At 43.6% G+C, this 24,260-nt stretch overlaps 1 protein-coding gene across 6 annotated transcripts in view; it reads left to right on the top strand.

The window, feature by feature from the left end:
- The window catches only part of MTCL3 (MTCL family member 3), a 53,489-nt gene extending 40,711 nt beyond the window's left edge, over window positions 1-12,778 (top strand). For 3 of the 6 annotated variants that reach the window (XM_075597271.1, XM_075597272.1, XM_075597270.1), the window contains exons 7-8: window positions 1,027-1,158; window positions 3,775-3,913. Coding sequence is in view for 2 of the 6 variants with exons in the window: in XM_075597275.1 (XP_075453390.1) it covers window positions 1,976-2,311; window positions 3,775-3,942; window positions 4,804-5,001; window positions 5,496-5,825; window positions 5,921-6,000; window positions 7,748-8,987; window positions 9,992-10,126 (2,487 nt within the window). In the remaining 4 variants the exon portion in view is untranslated. Of the gene's footprint in view, window positions 1-1,026; window positions 1,159-1,188; window positions 2,312-3,774; window positions 3,943-4,803; window positions 5,002-5,495; window positions 5,826-5,920; window positions 6,001-7,747; window positions 8,988-9,991 lie in introns of those variants that run through there. The other 3 variants (XM_075597276.1, XM_075597275.1, XM_075597274.1) reach the window with 3 other exon arrangements.
- The last annotated feature ends 11,482 nt before the right edge of the window (window positions 12,779-24,260 follow it).

Genomic DNA, 24,260 nt, shown 5'->3' with positions numbered 1-24,260 from the left:
GCTAGATGCCATGTTGCAGATGCATTGAAGAAACTGGCCTCTAGAATCAACACTGTTGAGAAATGTATCTGGCATGTTACATTTATGAAAAAATGTAGTATATTTATCTGATATCTTTTTATTAACAAACATAAAAAGGCTTGTAAGCCGTGGGGTCGACAAATAGCTGATACTGTATAAATGTTGAGGAATCTTTAAACACAATATAGCAGCACAATACTGTAATGTGCTACTTCAAGTGATATACTGTAATCTCTCTATGGCATTTATGCCCCTTTCCTCTCACCTATAATTGCTTTTCTCATTTTTTTTTTTATACTAAGAAGTTCATTGCATTATTAGAACATGTAATGCGTTCTCTCCCTCCCTTTTTCCTTTGTGAACTCTATTGAAATTCCGCAACAGAGAAAGAAAATTGTGTACTGAATTCATAGGATGTGGCCTGAACACATTTCTTATTGGATCTTTGTAATGCATTGCACAGTAAATCCCATCGTCCGTCAGCTGCTTCCCTGCACAGCCATCAACACGTCTTGTCTTACCTAGATTATGTAAGACTGCACCTTCCCTGTCTCAGGTAGCTCGTCTTAATTGTTCTGGTACAGAATGTAACTCTCCCACGCAAGAAAGCCATCGTTTACTTTTTAAAAATGATTAAATTCCGAAATAAAAATAAAGCCTCTTTTATATAACTTGGAACTAAAATTGGCAGCTGATGTAGATTTGATGGGATTTCACGTTGGCTCATGTTTAGTTTCATGAAGTACTGAGCCATGCTATAAAGGCTAAAATTGTCTTGGACTTGAAGTTGTTTACACAGAATACCAGCAGATCTAAAGTTACAGGAATGGGGGCTGGATGTGAAGGCTTTAAGCCCGTCTACTCCCAAGCTTACGTCACAGGGGACTCATCTGCCTGGGTCATGCAAAACTGACTTGTTTTAAGCATTTGAAAGTTGCACATTTTTCAAACGGCTTTTACAGCTCATCTCCGCTGAAGTTTCTGTCCTGATTTGTCTGCCTGTAGTTGGAAGAGCTGCACACAGATCCTGTATAACAATCTACACTACTAGATTTCTACTTTTCCATCGAGCTTTGCCTTCAGCTGCTTTGAGAATCAGACATATGCATCGTTGGAATTTTCAGTACTCCCCAGAAGGTATGTTTGTACAGAACTTTTTAAACATGCTGACTAAACTCAGGAAATATCAATGTGTGTGTATGTGCTAAAGTGACATGTGTAGCTGAGTTGTAATTTTGCCTTCCAACACACAAGTTCAACTCCCTTGATGACTCTTCAGCTGTTCAGGCGATGTTTGTGCCAGTGATTTATTAACAATGCACTATTGACAGTGCTACTGTAGCTAATAAGGCTGATTATCATAGCTTTGCTACTTTGTACATTTAGCAACATGGGTGCATGAAATTAGGGTGTGGATGAATTTAGTTGCTGCTCTCTTTATTGCACACAAAAGAAAACAGATTGTCATTTATAGCATTATAGTGTGTATGATCCTCTTGTACAGTATATAAAAACAGACAGGCATGCCACATAGTCTTCCTTGTTAAAAATAACAACCCTGCTCTGACGTCAGAGGCAGATCAGATTTAGACCCTGCACAACCCTCAACGGGTTTTATTCCCTTGTCCCTGCTTGCAGGAGCTACAGTATTACAGTTATAATGTAGGACGTTAGGAAAGCTGATTTAAACGATTAGTGGGATGTGCGCCCTGGGACAAAGTTAGTCACTGAAGCAAAATAGATCAGTTGGGGTTTGATGGCAGTGTCCCGTGACCTTGTAAAGGACACATGGAAAATGCAGATACAGCAACAGGGCACAGACGCCAGTGATCCGTGATCCAAAAGGGAAGTGATGGCTGGAGTTGGTGATGAGTGTTTACACCTAAAAAAAAAAAAGGTGACAACAAGGGGGAGTGAGTAGGTAGATTCTCCATCTGCTGCGTCTGATCAAGCTATGTGGAATGCAATTGGGAACGGGCCAGGGTTCTATAACTGCCATGGATACAAACGCAGGTATGAGAGTTGTGACATCCCTCCCAGCTTCTCTGGGCACCGCAGTAAGGTAAGAGACAGGGCCAGGAGCCGGAGCCCTTTAAGGAACTGTGCCTCTGAAACAGCTGGCACAGAGCTCCCGAAAGGGGCACGTTTTAAAGGCGGTAAACACGAGCTTCAGGAACAGCACGTCCATTTTAAGAGAAAAGTGGATGAACTTAGGAGACACCAGGAGAAAGAAAGAGAAGAATGGGCAAAGGAAAAAGAAACGCTGTTGAAAGAAATCACACAGATAAAAGTAAATGCGCTAACAGAAGCATGTGATGAAATGAGTGGAGATTTCATAATGTTACAATTACTATTGGGGTTTTCTTAATGTTACCAATAATATCATGTGAATGTAAAGTCCTACTGCATGTTTTCATTGTATATTGGTAGTACAATGAATGTAGAAGAAATAGTGCTGAATTGGTTTCCAACAGAGTATATTTTATTATATATATATTTGTCTGTAAAAAAAACTGGAAAATAAACATATCAACATAATTTGGTGCTTCTTCCTGTTAGGTAATGTTATTTATACCAGAAAAGTTACCTAAGCATTAAAGCTGTGAAAATGGTATGTCCCATAGCTGCAATGTCCCCCCAAAACAATACCAGTAATCAAAGTGTTCCTCAAGATTCAACATTGTAATGTTGCTCTTAATCCTGGGCTCATTAGCTGCAAAACTATTTTAAAAATACATTGGTAAAAGAACAAGTAATTTATATACAGTAGTGCCCCCCAGGAAGAAAAAAAAAACCCCTGCAGCTATCTCTGGAATCATGCAGTAAAAGAAGAAAGTGGGGAAATTATAATGTTTACAAAGTGAAAATGACAACATTTGCAATAACCACCAGTCTCTTCAAACACATGCATACACTTGTAGACAGTAGGGGAATTCAAACATGCTTGGACTAGGCAAGGATATCCAGAGTACAAAAGAAATCCAGGGATCAAAAAGGGTCTGAGGTTTTGATTTATTTTTTATCTGCCGTCAAATTCGGTGTGTCTGTGTATTGCCAAACTCATTACAGCGTCGGTGTTTTGGCATTTTTCTATAGTAGAAGCATCTGACACCTTTCATAATAGATGCTGAATTGAGAAACAAACATGTCACCCAACGATGTATAAATGTAGCCGCGTGTGTGCAGATCATAAGAGATGGCCCTCCTTAAAGTAAACAGTAAACACCGATCTCCATGTTATTGTCTCAAGAAGAGCTACCACACAAATGTAACAGCACAAAGAGTAGCAACGAGGATAGCACACATATAGGAGTGTCACGATTAGTCATTTTTTTAATCTGTGTAATAGACAAGGGGATTTGAGGCTTTAAGACAGAAATGATTAAATTGGCACAAGGCGTCGATTTTACTTTCCAAAGTCCATCAGATTGTCATTGGCAGATGTGCATTCAAATATCTCTCTCTCTCATCTAAATCTCGGTGAGCTAGTGAACTGGATATGTTATCAGATGCCATCACGTTTACACAATATACGTTAAGGCCGCAGTACATTTTTATATAAAGTGTTACATTGATTGCTGTTAGTGGCGGCTTCTTCTAAAACTGCTGAACTGCAATGCACTGGATTTTTTCCATTAGAAAGCCAGAGACTTGGCTTACCCAAAGTAATAACAGATTTATTTCATTTTAGGAATGCTGTGTGCTCTGTGCGGATGGTGATATTCCATCACATTAATGTCTTGCATGTTGCAGGCAGGTGAAAACAGAGGGATTTTGCTGGAGCTCAAGGCTGTTTTGGAAGTGATTCAGACGGAGCAGAGAAAAGAAGAAAAGAAATGGAGCGATCTGTTGCTGCAATTTCTAAATGATCGATGTGGGTGGGAATGTGAAAGAACAGAGCATAAACATTGCATTTCTCAGGTAAATGAAACAATGGAATGACTGTGATGTTTCAGAAAGAGATGGAAAAAAACAGGCTCCAATGCAGAAATCTCGCTTCTCTAAAAGATCTGTTTCATGCAGAATAAATGATTGCAAATGTGTAATGGAATTTTAAAAAAAAATCTCCTGCCCCATCCCAACATGTGGTGTCCAGATGGAGCATTGTAAGTTTGACTTCCTTTTTATAAAGCTAGTGGCTATTCCTCCACAAGATACTACAGTACCCAAGGATGATCTATGTTAACAGAGAAGCCAACGAGATCAAGAAAACTGAATTAACCATTATTTCAATTTAAAAAAAAAAATTGCAATTACTATCAACCTCTTAGTGGCACAATAGTTGTTGCTGTGTATTTGTATTTCTCGGCAATGATTTAGAAGCAGAGCTGCACAAATAGCTTTCAAGCTGAATAATTAATATTAGGTTGCTCCAAATGTTTCCTAATTTAAACATTTTCCAGTTAGATACCAAATACAAATATCACTGGTGAGCACATTCACATGTCTCAGACAGGTCTTTAACCCTGTTTTTCCCCATTATCTCTTAGCATATGGTGCTTCCACTGCAGCCAGGGATTCTGGGTAATGACATGCAAATGAACACAGTGTCACTCTTTACTTTTTATCCACTTTAACATGAACCCCTATAAGCTTATGCCTGCCATATTACACAGCTTTTCAGCACAGACAGTAAACCTACTCACAGCTGTTTTGACTTTTTGGATACTATCAGTGTGAAGCTGGTTACTGGCTATGCAACGTGAAGCTGGTAGTGGATATAACCAGTTAGATACTAATTCAACCATGATATGCACAAATAAAACTACTCCAATCCTCCAGAAAGCGTTGAGAAAGAAGAGAGAGGAACAGAAGCGCCTGTTGGAAGATACTCACACCGCGGCCATGGAACTGAGGAGGCAGCTAGAGAATAATGAAAGGAATTGGAATGTGGAAAAGATGGAATTGCTGGAAAGATTTGACAGTGAAAGGAAAGAGTGGGAATGTCAGTGGAAAATCATGCAGAAGAATATAGAAGAGGTACCTTGTTTATGTCTTGATTTGAGCTAGAGACCCATACTTTCTAAATGATGACTTAAGGGCAAAAAGTGCCTTAAAGCTTATAACTGCTTAGTAAATTAGGCCATTAAGGGTGTATTGTATATACTCGGAAGCAGACAATTATGGCCCTTTCAGCCAAAATTGCCTGTTAGCTTCAATGGGGAATTACGGCCAAAAACGTCCCGGTCGGCTGTTTCGGCAGATATAGAATAAGCCCCTTACTTAGTGTCTTCTGTTTGCTTCTGACATTCATTTCTAAGGTACATGTTTTTGACTTTTTCTTTGATGGCAGTTTTCTTCTTAGTAACCCCTCTCTGTCACTAATTCCCTATTTGTGAGTCGATTTCTTGGTTAACACAACCCTTTCAATCTGGTAATTTACATGACACTGTTACACGGAATCCTGTATACAGTATATACGAGTTGCACTGGAGGTAGGATGCCAAGAAACAGTCTGATGCTTTCTCTTGCAGCTTTACCAGGAGGTGAAACTAAGGAGGGAGAACAAACTGAATGAAGAGGAAGAGGGGATTCAGAAGAAAACACTGACGTTTTCAATGCCTTATTCCCGTCCTGAAACCATTGTACCATATGGCACAGCAAGACAGATTCACCAGCATAACACAATCAGCAATGGGATGGATGCAAGTAGCAGAATACTTACCAATGGTTGTCTTAGTCCAAATGAGGAGAAAACACATGCGTTAGCAGTAACCCATCAAACACACGAGATTCACAAAATGAACACTGAAAAATTCCCTGCTCCAAAAATGTCCAAAACGGAAAATGACACACTAAATGACGTGAGTAAATGATTGTTCTTTGTTCAGTGACATTAGGAAATGTTTGTAATTGTAACAGTGCGTGGTTGTAATACAAAATGTATTTGTTGCTGCAGGCACTAAGAGAAATTGCCAGAGTCAGCGAGGAGCTCTGTAGATATCAAGAAGAAATTCGTATGAGATCCAACTGCAAGAGGTATTTATGAATGAACTGAACTTGGTTGTCTTATTGCATTGAGAAATCATTATTGAAAGCACCTATTTAATCAACCGTGGAACTTCTCGAGGGCCAAGTGATAAAGTGTAAGATTAATAAAATGCAGAAGCAGCAAAGGAAAGGGAGAGATTCTTTTAGAAGCTATTGCATGACTTTCTGGTTACTCATTTAAAAACGGATGTATAGATATCCGAAAAAAGATGATGGAGCACTGCTGCAAAATGAAAGGGCTGGAGGCTAGCTAGTGAAAATTAAAAATGCTTTATTCAAAGATGCATAGTAGCCATCGCTACAAAGAGGGTCCTCTAACGCGTTTCGCGCTTGCGTGGCGCTTTGTCAAAGAGCTTTGACAAAGTGCCACGCAAGCGCGAAACGCGTTAGAGGACCCTCTTTGTAGCTATGGCTACTATGCATCTTTGAATAAAGCATTTTTAATTTTCACTAGCTAGCCTCCAGCCCTTTCATTTTGCAGCAGTGATCCATCATCTTTTTTCGGATAGCTATACTCATTCTATGGACGGAGGCACGCTATTTCAACCAGGATTTCTATGGACAACCTAACAGTGAGTTATTCACATTTATTATAATGACTTTATATGCAGATAGGCTGTTGTCGCTCTCGCCTTGGGACAGTGGATTATTACTCTTAAGTGACTGTGGGGTGGGTTCTCTTTATTGGGAATTCATTCCCACATCCACAGTGAGTTTTATCCTATTATTGAAGTCCTTAATTATGGCTTTATTGTGAGCTCTATGCCTTTCAAACTGCACATATTATCTATCTAATGGATATATAAGTTCCTGGACTTTTAAAGCTATATTGCAATCGTCATCCTGGACATTGGAAGCACCATCCTGGGATTTACTTCTCATCTTCACTAAAAACGGATGTAATTGAGTTGCCCAAACCCCAGTTAGTAATCTTGTAATACAGGGTTAAGGATGTGTAAAGTTCTGCTGAGAACTTATTCATACGTATTCTAAAGTTTTTCAGAGGTTTTGATGTTTTTGGGGCTTTTTGCAATTATTATTTATGTGAGCTGTGGCAAAAATATTAATTTCCTGCAGTTCCTCGGTAGATGGCTGTGTTATTACTGGCCATACTCACAGCCCGGAATACATCTGTATATAACAGAAATCCAGGAGCAGATGCAGATGTAATAAAACAGGCATAAGCTACTATATAGGGAGGGGTTCATGTAAACTGGATAAGAAGCAAAACGTTACACTGTGTGCTTATTTGCATGTTATTTCCCAGAATCCCTGGCTGCAACTTAAGCATTGCATGCTAAGAGATAATGGTAACAAAACAGAGACCTGTCTGAGACATGTGAATGAGCTCACAAGTGATATTTTGATGTGCTGTTAACCAATGTTACATAGTAGATGAGGTTCAAAAAAGACATATGTCCATCGGGTTACCTATGTTACTTTTAGAATACAGATAAACGTCCTATATTTGTAGTTACAGTATATTGATCCAGAGGAAGGCAAACAAAAAACCCCAGTGAAACATCATCTAATGATATCTTATAAGGGGAAAAATAAATTCCTTCCTGATTCCAATAATGGCAAATAGAAAACAAATTATATTCTGACTGCTTTGTCTTTGCTATAGTTAATTTGTTTTAAGACATACTGTATTACTTCAATATACACATCTGAAATTGTTATTAATTACACAAATAATACATTGTTGCATGCATTTCTGTTTTTTTATGAACAGGATGGCGTCAGTGTCAGTTGTTGGTAAATCCGAAGAAGAAGGAAGTAAACATTTAGAAACAGGCAAGAACCATGTGTCATCTTCTCAAATCTCCAAAACCAAACCGTTTAAGGAAAATAATTTAAACGACAGTAAAAATATACAATTCACGTTGTGTAATTCTGTTCCTCATGATTCCGTGATACGTGGCCAACCCTTGAAAGAACAAGACCCATTACTTCCACCCTGGTGTTTATCATGGCATTTAACAAACTCACCCTTTCCTGAAATGGATAAGACATCATCCATTAATACTAATATATGTCATCCTCATATGTATTCTACTGCAAGTAAGGATAAGAATCCTGTAGTCACCAACAACACTGGCATTGTGTTGGATAAAGATGGACGGTGTCATGTTAGATGTTTATGTGATGTTGGAGCACTTGAAGAAGGAACCTCCTCAGGTTCTGTCCTAAATAGCTTTTCAGATGCCAACATTACATCCCCTGATATGGAGAAACAGAATGGTGTTATGTCTCATAATGGTCTACAATATTCCAATAACATGTACCCTGATATGATTATAGAAGGACATTCTGCTTCGGGCTCTGGATGTAACTATGATAATACCATCAAAAATGGAAAACTATCAGAAAAGATAGATGAGTTTAATAGAATTGTATTTAAGACGGGTAAAGGAAGTACAGCTGTTCACGAATCATCACTGGAACTGCCATCGACTGGAAATCAGAACCACTATAATCAGTCACTGTGTGACTGCCCAGCCACTGTTATAGAGAATACAACTCCACCTAGTGTTACAGAGATAAGTGTGCCGACTTTTGGAAATGGTAGCTATCATAGCAGTAACAACAGTGTAAAAGGTACAGCTCAACAATGTGAAACAACTGGCTCTAATAATGCAAGTAGCTACCAGAACATGCTTCAAGAACACGGATGGAAACCAACCAATTTGTCTAGCCGACCACGGTCAGCAGACTCCAGGTCCAACTATGGAGTTGTTGAAAAGCTTTTGAGAAGCTACGAGAACAAAAGTGCAGCTCCTTTTTGTAATTCGAAGTACTCATTAGGTAAACGGACACAATCTGATTTTCTGCTGACAGACAGTAGCTCAGAAACATCGAATCCGTGTTTAGAAATGCTCCAAATTGAACAAGCAACCCAGGTTTTCCATTTCCATGACATGTCCATTCAACCCAGGCTCAAAGCATCAAGCTGCAAGCTACAGGTACCGGAGGTAAAAAATAATGTTGTAATTCTTTCTTTGTTTATTGCTTGGTTCTTGGCACAATAACATGACTTTCCTAGAAGTACAGGCAGTCCTGACCACGAGGGTAGATCACTGATAGTTGGAAGAATAAAATTGCCTTTCGCTACCATTAAATATTATTTTATAAAAATGAAGAATTGTTCAACGCAATCATATTACACATGACATTCTTCTAAATGCTATAATGCAGATAAACAAATGCACCTTTCTTTTGTTTTGTTTTTTAAACTAATCCTACTACTGCACCGACACACTTTATTCGAGCAAATACCCGGTATGTACCTGGCAGATACCTGGAATGCGCCACTCCTCACCTCTGACAAGCCCCGTTGCGTTTGCCTTCCCAGCCTGGGTTCATGCCTGGCTGACGGGCGGCTGATCTGTTAAATGATAATGATTAGGATTTAATAGGCTGCAATGCTTCGCGTGTCTACCAGATGGCATAAATTCATGAATTGTAATGCAGTATATATATATATACTGTGCAGTATTGCAGCCAGCGGGAATAAAATGCTTCAATCCCTGCCTGGAAAATAACCCAATGCACTCGGGCAGAAAACAGTCACAAACCTCAATACACCCGGGTATACCCAAATTCGTGGGACTAGCCGAGCTCGAATAAAGTGTGTCGCCAGTGTATCAGAAGGCAAACATAAATCCATGTCTGCTTTTAAGTGACTATGAAAATATGTGACAATTAATTAGTATTTCACAGAATGTGGTAAAGCAGATACATGTATTTTCCCACTTATTTAGAGGCCCTACTAGAAAGATCTCCAAGTTAGGGGAAATCACTGTCACTGTTGAATTCAGTATCTTTTATCTGAGGGTTTTATCCATATTGAAATGTATTTAATGTGAGTGTCAATGAATTAAACCAATGAATGGACATATCAGTATCACATGGTTTGTGATGTGTTAGTCTTACTATCTTTTGTGATATAGAAAGTAGTTTTTCTTTTCTGTCATAGATGTCCTTGCTGGTGTCATCTTTAGATGGGAAAGGATTCTCACGTCCCGCGCGACCATCAAATCAACGTCTGCCTTCTAGATGGGCATCAAGATCCCCCTCGGTGCCTACGGCCACCAGGAGAACAACACACTAAGGATTCCTGTCTTCTGCTTATCACGCTTTCTTTGATGGAAATTCGTAGGCTGGGAAGGAATGAGCCTGCCATTGTGCTTATTAAAGTTTATATTATATACAATTCAGTTCACAGATAATTCAGATATAGCCAGTCATTAGATGCAAGTGTGTGGAGCTGGTATCTCCCTTAAAAAAAAGGATACGATCAATGGCATATGAAGACAAAATAGCGCACTCCTACTATAGCATGGGGGTGAAATATGGCACTCACAGCAAGTAAAATATACTCTGACATTTTGAGCAATAAATCGATCAGACTTCCTTTATTAGGGCCACATGCATTGTAGGACACGTTCTGTGTTTAATGCAAACCATGCAAAGTACAGACTGGTTTACTGTAACGGTAACTTTGTGACTCTAAGAAAGAAAAGTTTGTTGCCTGAAATGCTGTATAATATTTGCTATGGCTCAAATGCTACAGTTACAGCAGTAAATTGCACCCACTCAGGCGTGCGTTAGGGTAGAAAAAAAAATGCAAAAAGTAACCCGCGTGTTGAGGAGATAACGCACGTGTAAACATTGTTTTCCATGGCTGTGGGATCACCTGTGCGTTAAATATCGCGCTAGTGTTAATTGGTGCAATAACGTCTACTGCATCTGTACATTTGTCGAGTATGCTGACCTGTCACTGCAGCTGTCTTAACACAAACAATTTATTACTCTAGCCAAGCCAACTCTAACTATCTCTCAAGCCAATCTTCAGTGTATTATGACCAGCAGAAAAAATATTTCTGTACTTTTTATATTGGGTAGCTCATTGTGCATATTCTTTTATTGTTACATTTGTCATTATGTTACTTATATAGAAAAAAAGAGTCACATTTTGTACAGTTCTCTATTGTAGCACATCTCCGCCATTGGCGCTGTTGGTTGTATTGTATGCATGTAACATGACCATACTGCATGTTTCAAGGTAGGAAGTGTATAGTGTTTAGGCATTGCTGGAGCAATGTTAATATATAAATTACAGCCATACACTTATTAATTTCTCTCTGCATTTATTATTTGTAAAGAAAAAATAGAAATATCTTCTATGCTTATTACATTTTCTATATATACAGTATATGACTATGTAAATTTGAGGTAATCATTTCTATCACGACATATTTTAGCAGTAGTTATCAAAAGATATGCATCTTTGTTGATATATTTGCTATTTGGGCTTGTGTTCCTTTCATGGGTGCTTCTGGTGTGTATTTGAAGGAGTTGCTCTGTAGGCCTTGTGGCCATGAGGAACGTATAGGTGATGCCCATATAAGCAGCCCTGTGAGTGCACTAGGCTTGTGCTTAAAAATGTGCGTCGTGCACTTTCAGACCTATTTGTTCTGCTAATATGCTGTGAGTGTGAAATATGGCTTTTTATGCATAAAGCCATTCCAGAAATCTTATTTATCTAGTTAAATAAGCCCCTCATATGTCATTTACTAAACTGTAGTGGTTCAATAGTCCTAGTTCCTTTGTGTGGTTCTATTCTGTATTTTGCAGAGAAACTGAAGGTTTCAGGGAGTCATGAAGGCAGAATATTTGTATATACTGTATCAGTGAGTAAATGGAAGATGCGGACATAGCCAGGACTACCACTAGTGACAGTAATATCATTACCCTGTTAGCGTGTTTCTCAGTCTCTTTCATCCAACAAATAACCTATGTTGACTGATATATTAAGAGTACTATTATAAACTTAGCCTGCATTTTGGCATCAGCTTGCGTACACAAATATTACATCAGTAGCTTCATGAGATATGATAGCTCTGGTGCCAGAAATCCTACACTCTGCATCTTCAAATACTGTGTCTCTTTGTCATCTTCTGCTACAGCTTGTCAATTATATCCCTGCTTTTATTAACTCTTCAATAAAAAGCAACATCTTTCATGGTGAACCACATTTACAGTTCAATGGTTTTTGGCAGGGCACAGCATTGATCGTTTTGCTGTGTCTGGCAGCAGAGAGATAAGAATATAAATTTTATTCATGATAAGTTTGTTTACCCATATATATGGTTTTTTTTTGTTTCCAATAATTCACGGGTCATGAACTCCCGTAATCTTATTGACACTATATATATCATTTCTGAACTAGAGTCAGTGCTGAGTGCCAATAACAAACCTATATCTTATTTGTATGTGTAATTCTCAATGTTTTCCAGCCTGGATTAGAAAGGAGCAAATATAAAAAGGGGTATTTTGCCTATGGAAAGAAGAAGAAGCCATATTTGTTCTTTTACTAGATGGCAGCTTTTACAGAGACAAAGGCCAAGGAAGGAGATATTTGCTATGCAGCCTAGAGGGGAGCTCGTCTGGTGCTTTTCCTAATAGTCATGGCCAATACAATCACAGTGAACCGGTGACTTTCCACAAACATGTCCCGCATGTCTTTCCTATGCGATCTTTCAGTGCTCTTTCTTAGTTTTGCTGCCAGATCTCATTGAGTATTTGATGGCCTTGCTACACCATATGTAATCCATGTTATACATTTATTACTGCCGTGGAAAATAGGGGTGGTAAAATGATTAATGCCCCAAGCTTTGGTGCCTTTAATTCCCTGTGATACGCATTCAGTTTTTTTTATATGGTTGTATGAATAAAGTATTATCCTAAATATTAAAAGCAATGCATTGTTGTCGACTGTGGTTTCCTAGTCTGGACTGATCGTCTCATGCACGGACTACTGGAAATGTTCTTTTATTTCGAGCACTTTGCGAATATCATTGGATATTTATAGACTTGATTTAGAAAGTGATAATAAAAATAATTATGATACAACCAAACATTCGGTATCCTGCTTTGTGTTGTGTCTCTAACAGATGTTTAAGGGAGTGTCTTGTAGGAGGGCATTTTGATATTATGTGTAATTATGCCTTTACGTAATTAGTCATGAAACATTCTAGTTAACATATTTAAAAATCACGCAAGCAACCTATCATTAACGTAACTGAAAATTTGCATTACACTCAAGTGCTTCTTAAATGTTACATGGTAAAGCACATCTGTTGTTTTATCACATGGAAAAAAATTAATTGTTGTGCTAGTTATGAGGCCCACCCTAGACATCACATTAATAGTGACCAGCCACAACCTCACATGGTTTGCTAGAATTTTATACCGAAGGGAAAAAAGACAATTTAAGCAGAATTTAAAAAATGTTGGACCTGTAAGCATTCATTTATAGTACTGAATGTAAAGCTAAGTAAATGAAAGATTGAAAGTATTCTTAAATATGAAAACATTGAAAATACGGTATGTATTTATAATAATGAAAGAGAGAGTCTGTCTGTCTGTCTGTCAGGCCATAGATCCAAGATCATGAAACCTAGACACCTGAAATTTTGCAGGCATACTTAGGGGTCCCTAAGGGCGTGCACCATGGTGTTCTTTTTTTATTATTATTTAAACACATTATATCTATGAGTGATTAAAATTTCTCTGACAAGCAAATCAGTCAGTGGGTGCAGTACCAGGTAGGCTATGTACCTGGCATGTGACATCATAATGCGCACAGCCTGGTGGCAGAGAAGGAGAGTCAGATAGCTATATGGTTTACACAGAAAGTAGACATAGAAAGAAAGGGCTTGGGGTACTGGGTAGATTAGACTGTTGGCACGCGGGAGAAAGCAAGAATGCTGGAGAAGGGGAAAGAATTAGGAACATCATAAGGTATTAAAGGAAAGTGATGGGAGAGAGAGAGATGAGGGGAGAGACAGAGAAAGGTTCCAGGGTGGGAGGAGGCAGAAGTAGAGGGAGAGAGACCCATGCAAAGCCAGACTTTATGAGTACTCCAGAGTACTACAACCGGTGCGAAGCTGGGCACTTTACTTAGTATTTGATATTGTCAACCAGGTATGCTACGCTTTATAATGTTTACCATCATTAGAATACAATTTCAATACAATTAATATAATAATACAGATAGGATAAGTGCATCAAGCCATAAATGTAACACTGAGAGGAAGGAGTCCCTGCGCCAAAGAGCTTACAATCTTATTGACATGCGTGGAGACTAATAGAAAAATAGCTGATTTGAGTGCACTGATCAGAGTGCGTAAAAGAGGATACTGCAGCTAAAAGCATACTGTCTAGTGCAGTGATTTTCAAACTTTTTTTTTGTTGGGGAACCCCAGAATTTGATTGTGAAATTCTGAGAAACCCCAACCCCGTCTTAAGCCCCCCCCCCCCTCCAGTCTGGCTTCCCCCCCGGTTTCTCGCCCCCTCATCCCCGTCTTTCATGTCTCTCCCCCTTATGCTCCCTCCCTTACACTCACTACCCCCTCTATATTTCCCTCTCTTTTATACACACACACTCCCCCTCTCACCACACACACTCCACCTCACTTACACACACTCCCCCCTTTTACACACACTCCCCCGCCCCCATACAGACACAGTCTCTCCCCCTCCTCCACACAAACACACACACTCCACCTCCTCCACACAGACACACACTCTCTCTCCCCCACACAAAGACACACTCTCTCCCCCTCCCCCACACGCATCACACACAGTAGACACACACAGGCAGACAGACACAGACACACACAGATAGATACAGACAGACAGATAGACACACACAGATACAGACACACTGTGTCTTTCAGCCCGAAAGTATCTCTCCCTTGTCTCCCCAAGCACAACGCTTGGGAGAGCGTGTGTGCACGCGCATGAGTGCGCGAGCACAGCGGGAGAGGGGATGTGCTGATTCACATTGGAGAAGGTAAGAGCGCCAAGCGCATAGCGAGCTCAGCGCCAGTGGGGACCCAGCCTAAGGAAGCCGCCTCCCACGTTGATTTTCCTCTCTCTCTTGTTGGCCGGAAGCTGACAGCTTCAACAAAATGCTTTATTGAACAGGTGAGTTTTCAGATGGGGTTTGACATTAGACATGAAGGTGGATGATGGGCATTGAGAGAGGCTGGGCGTTCCAGAGTTAGGGTGCAGCATGTGAGAAAGGTGGCACGTGTGAGAGAGCTGAACTTATGCGGGTAGGGATAATAAAGGCCTGAGCAGAGGGTAGAGAGTGAGTAGAGGTATATCGAGAGATTAAAGCCGAGGAGGGGCGACGGAGAGAAAAATACTTTTGTAGTGAATGCCAGGTTTAATAGGGAGCCAGAGAGTTTTCAGGAGGAGAGAGGTAGAGACTACTCAAGAGGAGGTTATCATTGCAGCAGCATTTTAAATAGATTCAAGAGTAGAAAGCTGGGGGGCCAGTGAGGGGAAGGTTTCAGTGGTCCAGATGGAAGAGGAGGGCATGCAATAATATTTTGGTACTGTCACGGCCCCTTTTATTCTCCAACATCTCCGATTTAGTTTGGGTATTTTTTTCGAATGCCACGCACTTCACCGCGTTCATGCCGCATTCATGCCGAGACAGCGCTAATACAATACACGCGGCTGCGGCTTTAAATACCGGAACATGCCGCATCAAACAGTGCATCTGCCCGCGGTTTTAAAAGTTGCGCTGAAACGGCCGCACGAGGCTAAAGGCGGCCGCCACTGTAGCAGAGAAACAGAAAAGTTTGTATTTGGGCAAAGTTATGAAGAAGACGCAAGATTTAGCAATAGGATTAAGATGAGAGGAGAATGAAAGAGACATCACATATGACACCTAAACAACAAGCTTGGGGAACTGGATGAATTACAGTGTCATTGACTGTGATGGTAAAGTGCACAACAATGGGGCATGATTTAAGTGGGATTATAAGCAGCTCAATCTTTGAAATATTGAGTTTGAGGCATCTAGTTGTCATCTATTATGATATGGCTGTGAGAAAGGTAGAGCTTTGGGACTGTACTAGAGATGTGAGTTTCACTGTGTTCTTTACATACAACTGATTACTGAAGCAAAATGAATTAATAAGGTCACTAAGCGAGATTATTAGAGAAAATGTGCCATATTCATTAGCATAATGACAGCTCCATTGCATTGCTAATCGCACAATAAATATAAAATTTTGAAACGATTGTAATGCGCTGTCATGCATTGGCGGGAGGAAGAACGTTCTGCTATATCTGTATGTATGCTGAGCATGTGTTAAAATACTAAATGATATTTATGATTATTATACATTCCTAATATTTGTCCCACAGAGACTAATTATAGTTTCCTAATTTTAAAAAAAATTAAACACAAATTTTATTAATTTGGTCAAAATATAAGGGTACAGAAAATAAAGTAATTATAACAGAATGCTGTGTTATGCAACATGCTAGTAGATCTAATACCATCACAAAGTATACTTTTCTCCACTACTAGTAATGAAAACATTGTCTAAAACAATGCATATTTAAAAGATGAAGGGGTCTGGTAATTACCAAAAACCAACCTTTTCCAGATGTGATGTTCATCGGGTTAGAATATTCAGACAGTACATATATACATGTTATACAACCGATAGAATGAGGGTTGACTCACCAATGACCCCAAAAGGTATGTACCATATATATTGGATCCAAAAATCCAAAGATGGCACAGTACAGGCATACCCCGGTTTAAGGACACTCACTTTAAGTACACTCGCGAGTAAGTACATATCGCTCAATAGGAAAACGGCAGCTCACGCATGCGCCTGTCACCACGTCCTAAACAGCAATACCGGCTCCCTACCTGTATCGAAGCTGTGCGCAAGCGGGGAGACTATAGAGCCTGTTACAAATGTGTTATTTACATCAGTTATGCACGTCTATGATGATTGCAGTACAGTACATGCATCAATAAGTGGGGAAAAGGTGGTGCTTCATTTTAAGTACATTTTCGCTTTACATACATGCTCCGGTCCCATTGCGTACGTTAATGCGGGGTATGCCTGTAATAAAGTTCACAGGCAACCATTAAATATCACTTATAAAATGGTTTGCATTGTCACTGTTACTTTTGATATAGTTCATTTACAATCATGTACAAACTTGTAAGATGTCACATGTGATTGGTTTCAGTAATGCACTAAAGTATTTGGTTTACTAGCACATGACACTAAATTTAGGACCTGTATAACTGTCCCCTTACCCATTCCCAGTCCATTAGCAAATCATTCTTCTCAGTATATAGCGTACAGCTTTAGTCCATGTCTTTGTCTAGACTGTCAAATGTACACTAGATACACTCAAGTAACCGTTGGAGAATGTGGCTGATGTCACAAAGTAAGCAGCAAATAGATATTGTGGGATCCAGATGGCACTTTCTGCTATTTGTTGCTGTTTCGTAATAAGATGCTTAGTCTTCTGATTATTGTTTTCTATTTTATATTGAACACAAATATCAGTTCATAAGCTTTGCTCAGTGAAAGATGTGAGCATGTTCCTCTGATCTATTGGCCATGTTTGTCACCTTGCTTTAGAGCAGGGGTGCGCAAACTGGGGGGGCGTGACATTTTCTGGGCGGGAGGCGCAGCGCTTACAGAGGCCCCGCACTCTTCCTCACAACATTTAAATGAAATGTCGGGGGAAGCGTGCGAGGCCTCTGTAAGTCCCTTACCTTGTCTCAGGCGAGTTCTGCTGATGCGGCACCATGGGGTCACATGATGTCAGAAAACACTGTATAAAAGGTAATGGTGGGGGGGGGGGAGGGGGCAAGGTGGCGCAGACAAAAAGATTGTGCACCCCTGTTTTAGAGCATAAACAAAAAGCACGTCATGGAGTGTTTCTGGCAAGAAGTGAGGCTGTGTAGCAAGGTGTCACAGTATAGCTATAATGGCCTAGAGAGCCTACTGCGTGGTTTACTTACCCCACCCTGTAAACTTAGACGACACTGTTTTTTGTGGAAGTAAAAATGGTCACAGCTTTATTGCTTAACAATACTATCAAATAACTGTCAGTCATAAACTTAGTCCTTTGTCATCCCTATTATCGGTATCTTCCGGCGGGAGGAGCCCGCCTCCGCCCGCCCTATTCTACCGTCAACCGGAAGACACACTCTCCGCCGTGAGGGACACTCTCGCCCCTTATCTCACGGCCCCGTTATTCGTAAACCCTAGGTCCCCCTTTTCATGGCCGCCTGGGCCTACCCGCATAGGATAGAGCCCAGCTACCTAAGATTGGTGCCAGGGGTACAGCGACCGCCTGCGTCGGCGCCTCCAGCCCGCACGATCTTCTCCAGGGGACCGTTACCTGGTGGCCCATCCGCAACGGGTGGAGCCCAATTTCGGATATTCATGGTGTCCCTACGATGACAGGCCTGACAGTTCCGCCAACGCTGTAACAATGGATCTGCTAACAGATTCATAAGAAATGGTTAGACATAACAACATTCTTCATGGGATGGGTGGGTGGGAAAAACAGGATTAATGAACTTTCCTCGCACGCGACGGGTTTAAATAGTCCGTCCTCCTCCTCCCCCCCCTCCTCCCCCGCTGCTGCGCGCGCAACTCCACACCACCTCGTGGTGAGGGGGAGGGGAGGAGAAAGCCACCCCATGCAAACCACTGGACGCACGGTGGCCATTATGTGGGCGATGGGTCCATTTTGGAACCTCTGCCCTTCTTAACGGCCCAGAGTGCCTACTGCGTGGTTTACTTACCCAACCCCACAAACTTGGACGACACAGTTTTTTGTGTAAGTAAAAATGGTCACAGCTTTATTGCTTAACAATACTATCAAATAACAGTCAGCCATAAACTTAGTCCTTTGTCATCCCTAATCTCGGTATCTTCAGGCGGCAGGAGCCCGCCTCCCCCCGCCCTATTCTACCGCCAACCGGGAGACACACTCTCCGCCGTGAGGGACACTCTCGCCCCTTATCTCACGGCCCCATCATCCGTTCACCCTAGGTCCCCCTTTTCATGGCCGCCTGGGCCTACCCGCATAGGATAGAGCCCAGCTACCTAAGATTGGTGCCAGGGGTACAGCGACTGACCGCCTGCGTCGGCGCCTCCAGCCTGCATGATCTTCCCCGGGGGACCATTACCTGGCGGCCCATCCGCATTGGGTGGAGCCCCATTTCGGGTATTTACGGTGTCCCTACAATGACTGGTCTGACAGTTCCACCACCCGGAGGACCCATTAAGGCCACTTACTGGGGACTCACCCCACACACCAAGCTGTGACCCTAAACCCTGACTGCTGATTGCTTGCAAAAGCCTGAGCATGTTATTAATAAAAAATATCCAGGCCCTCGTCCGTTAGGTGCACCCCGTCCCTCCTGTGCCAACTGCGCCCCTTGTCTTCAAATTCCCCCTGCTTCACAGTCAGCCCCCCACAAGAGAGGATGAACTTACGGATGTCTCTGTTAATTTCTCGCCTTGCCTTCTCGATGCCCACCCAACTGCGCGCCCCCCTCCATACCAGCCGAAGTATAATCTCTGACCAAATAATGACTGCGTCACTCCAGAGGGCTTTAAATCTAGCGCAATCTGCGTATATCTGGAGGATTAAGTCTAAAGACTTGGTGGCCACCATATCGTTCCCGCCCAGGTGGGTCATTATCACGTGGGGCTTCTTGCCATAGACTGCTAGCGCGCTTGTGGTGGTTGGCACCAAATCTCTCCAGCACATTCCTCTCTTACCCAGCCATCGTATGTTCATGATCTCTCGTGGGTTTCCCAGCTGCAGACCCAGCGTGCTCGCCGCCCGCTCCCGGGCCCAGTACATGAAAGAATGACCAATGAGCCAGACTTCCCGCGCTGCGCCTGCCTCTCCCACTGTGAGGACAGAAAACATGTTAGAACTGCACGATTATTTAATTACTCCCCTGCTGGGACCTAATGTACCCTTTGTAGGCATTTGACTTCCACCCCTGACGCGTCGGTGAATAATTGCAGGGCGTCGCTGGTCTCGCTGTCCGTAACCCACAGCATTCTCCCATTAAACTCCCTGAGAAAAAACTCCCATACCTCCAGGTCTGCCCTAAGCTCCTTAGTGATTCGGATATGGTGTTGGGGCTTTTTTACCCCTGCAGTGGCCCTTTCTAACCTGCGGTTAAATATCCTGCCCATGGGGGTTACTCTGCAGGTGAAGTTTAGCAGACCCAGCAGTGACTGCATTTGTTTCAGGTTCACCTTCCTGGCCTCCCTGACCTGACCTAGGCTAATTCTAAGCTTTCTGACTTTGTCTGCGGGTAAGCGTGATTTCCTTGCCACTGTGTCAATCTCTATACCGAGGAATGACAGTATTTCTGTTGGGCCCTCAGTTTTCTCCTCTGCTATGGGAACGCCCAATTCCTTCATGATCCCCTTAGTACTCTCCAGCAAACTGTTGCACTGCAGTGAGCCCGGGGGACCCACCAGCAGGAAGTCATCCAGATAGTGCGCCACTGTGCTAGTCCCCGTCTTACTGACTATGCACCAATGCAAGAAAGTACTAAACGCCTCAAAGTAGGCGCATGAAATGGCGCAACCCATGGGGAGACATCTATCAATGTAATACGCACCCTCAAATTTACACCCTGTGAATCTGAAGCTGCTGGGGGCCAAAAGGTAACAGCCGAAAGGCTGATTCTATGTCGATTTTGCCAATAGTGCTCCCTCCCCATATGTTTTAATTATCCCTATGGCAGTGTCAAATGATTGGTATTGTACCCGTCTTAGCTCCGGGTCTATTGCATCGTTTACAAACCCCCCCCCCCCCCCCCTTGGGTATGACAGGTGTTGTATTAGCCTGAATTTGCCCGGGTCCTTTTTCGGCACCACACCCAGCGGGGAAATAATTAACTGGGCGATAGGGGGGGATGTGAATGGGCCCGCCATACGCCCCCATTTTATCTACTCTATTATTATTTTATTTTTTTAAACTATGTGTTTGTGTGTTGTAGCGGATTTCAAGTTTCGGTTAACTCCCCTAGCATGTACAACCCCTCCCCTCCGCCCCCCACGGGTACGTGAAACCCCTTTCTAAACCCCCCTTCCAGGAACCTTGCTTTCTCCCGGTCGGGGTACCCCCTTAACCAATAGCTCAGACCGCTAAGGCTGACCGGTGTTGGGGCCTTTGTTAGCTGCGTTCCCTCCTCCCCCCTGGTTGCGGTTGCCCAGGGTTTTGAAGCATTTCTTAATGGGGTGGCTACCCCCGCACTGGCTACACAGATTTAAACTTGCAACTCGTCCCCCGTTTGCAGTATTTATCGTTAAACGCCCAACACTCCCCTTTGTTGCCCCTGCTTGCTGAATAACTCCCGGGCCGACCGCCCAGCTCCTTGGGAAAGGGTGCATTACCCCCCTGTTTCCTGCTTCCCACTAGCTTCATCCACAATTCCATGTCCATCTTCCCCAGACTCAACCGTGTATCCCCCTGCCACCTCTGCCTGAACTGCTCGTCATAATCTCGCCACGCTGACCCCCCGTGTTCGTCATGTATGGTCTGTATTACATTCAGGTATTTCATCACATTATGCAATTGTTTTGGATGCTTTGAAAGGAAACAGTCCCCAAACACAGTGAAACCCAGAATCCAGTTCGTATTACTCCTCACTACCTGCACTTTGTCGCCCGCCTCCCGCGCGTGCTTCCTCTCTGCTCGCCCCTTTACAGACAGCTTAAACATATCCACATACTTCCTATTACCTATGTCTCTCTGTGGTCTCCTGGGCAGGTGCGTGTACAGGGAGCTAGTCTCGACCGCAAACGAATCCTTCCCGCTGTGGGTAGAAACCGCCCCTTTGTCTTTGCGCGCTTTGCGTTTTGCCTTATCTATCCTACTCCGCTTTGCCGCCTTGCTCAACGCTTCTACCTGTTTCCTTATGCGTTTTACCCCTGGGGTCTCGTCGCTGTCTGCGCCGCTGCTTGCGTCTGACTCGGTGTTCGCTCTTGCGCTCTGACTATCGTCGCTATCTGACCCCTGGGACTCGCAGTCCGACCCTGACCTAACCGACCCCCCATCACTAACATCAACCTCATTATTTTCCAATGCAGCATTATCTTGCTCACCTGATCCTGCGGCTTGGGCACCTGGGTGACCGGTCCTGGGACTTTTGGTCGCTGCATGGCTCCTGTTGCTGCTCCCCGGATTGGCGACGCTTCCCATTGCCCTTGGCACCAGTGTGTCTGCCGGGGGGGAGCCCGAGACACTGGGGGTGACTGGGGGACACCCCGCAGCCAGGGGCAGTGGGGCTGCCGTTGATGGATCCCAGGCTGGTGCGGGTGCGCCTGGCACGTATGGTGCCAGGGCGGGTGCATGGTGCGCGGGTGCATAAGACGCAGGGGCGGGTGCATGTTGCGCGGGTGCATGAGGCGCAGGGGTGGGTGCTAGAGGTGCCAGTGGGTATGGCACGTAGGGGGCAGGTGCATACGGCGCAGGGGCGTAGTGCATGTAATGTGCCTACGGGGGGGCTTGGGATACGTGGGCATATGGCACCGGGAACGCGGCGGGTAACTCTGCTGCGGCAGTGGGTGGGGTGGAGGACAGTGTGGGGTGGCTCAGCCCAGCCATGGGGGGGGTGGTCTGGTCAGCAGGGGGGGGGTGGGATGGGCGGCATGGGGGGGATGTGCTGTGCAGTGGGAAGGGGGGGGCAAGGCAGCAATGGGGAACAAAGCAGCAGTGGTAGCGTGGCCCAAAGCTGGAGGGAGAGGGGAGGTGAAAGCTGTAGGGGGATGGGGGGGCCGTTTCTGTAGGGAGGGAGGGGGGGCATAGCAGCAGGGGAAGCAGGGACCGGAGTGGTAGCGTGAGGGAGAATACGATCCCTCCCTTCCCTGCTCTGCTGTGAGCAGTAACCGGAGTGAGGCTGGGGACGGAGCTAGCCTGCCGGGCTGCTTGCTTGCTTCCTTCTCTGGATGTGAGAGGGGCTGGGAGAGTGCTGCTGCTGCTGCTGCTGCTGCTGCTGCTGCTGCGGCGGCCACTGCCTCCGTGGGGCCGCCGGGCGGGATGTCCGGCGGTCGGGTGAAGGGGGCTGGATGCTGCTGGGCCTCATGCTGCTGGGCTTCATGCTGCTGATCGGGAGCTACACACAGGTACCTGCAGGGAGGAAAAAAAACAGGATTAATGAACTCTCCTCGCATGCGACGGGTTTAAATAGCCTGCCCTCCTCCTCCCCCGCCCCTCCTCCCCCCGCTGCTGCGCGTGCAACTCCACACCACCTCGTGGTGAGGGGGAGGGGAGGGGAGGAGAAAGCCAACCCATGCAAACCACTGGACGAACGGCGGCCATTATGTGGGTGACGGGTCCATTTTGGAACCTATGCCCTTCTTATCTGTGCTTCTACAGATGCAGCGGCCGTTATTGAAACACTTCACACGGTGTATACCTCGGAATACCCATGTCATGGCGCAGGATTTCTTCCAACCTTCCCGCCTTAAGACACGAGTGCAGGTGAGTGCAGAAAATGACATTTTAGTGTTCTGGTTTTTAAACGGAGGGGGATGGGTGCTCCAAAGTCAGTGGAAATTCCAGAATATCCCAATTATAGGTCTTCAGTAATAAACAGGACTGGTAAATGGACTCAAACATGGAGTGGGTGAACTAAGAGATGTGATATGTGAGTGACCCATAAACACATAAGTCTCCTGGAGATGACCAACCATTGCACCTAAAAGGTACTCTGGTGACCCCTCATTGGAGACTAAAAGTGCTAAATCGTACTCAACTATAATAATCACACATTAATAATAAACTCTTACCCACTCCAAATGTAGAGTAGAATCCGTTGTGGTCCTTTCCCAGGGGCGTGCAGATCCATTGGTAGCAGTCCAGTCAAAAGAAGAGAAAAAGATGCACAGCCAGGGAGCCAGGTGGTGTTAAATAAAAAATCTATTTATTCAGTATAGCTTCATAACAAAAAACATACCCCCCAGGGGGTGAACCAGTGCCTCCTACGCGTTTCGGACCATGGGGGTCCTTTATCAAGGAGTACTCCTTGATAAAGGACCCCCATGGTCCGAAACGCTTAGGAGGTACTGGTTCACCCCCTGGGGGGTATGTTTTTTGTTATGAAGCTATACTGAATAAATAGATTTTTTATTTAACACCACCTGGCTCCCTGGCTGTGCATCTTTTTCTCTTCTTTTTCTGGTTTTTAAACACCTGAAATTGACACAGTAGCACAGTACTGTACACATTACAATACATTCATTTCATTGCATTTAATTGCACACAAGCCATGAAATTCAAACAAAGCAACAGCGATAAACACGTGTGCCTGGGGCGATTGGCGGCGTTAATGCCGCGTGGAGTACAGCAGCGCACAC

The sequence above is a fragment of the Ascaphus truei genome, chromosome 4 (genome assembly GCF_040206685.1).
Source record: "Ascaphus truei isolate aAscTru1 chromosome 4, aAscTru1.hap1, whole genome shotgun sequence".
In the NCBI taxonomy this organism is placed as follows: Eukaryota; Metazoa; Chordata; class Amphibia; order Anura; family Ascaphidae; genus Ascaphus; species Ascaphus truei.
The sequence above is the reverse complement of the archived record's forward strand: the minus strand, read 5'-3'. Positions and strand labels throughout refer to the sequence as shown.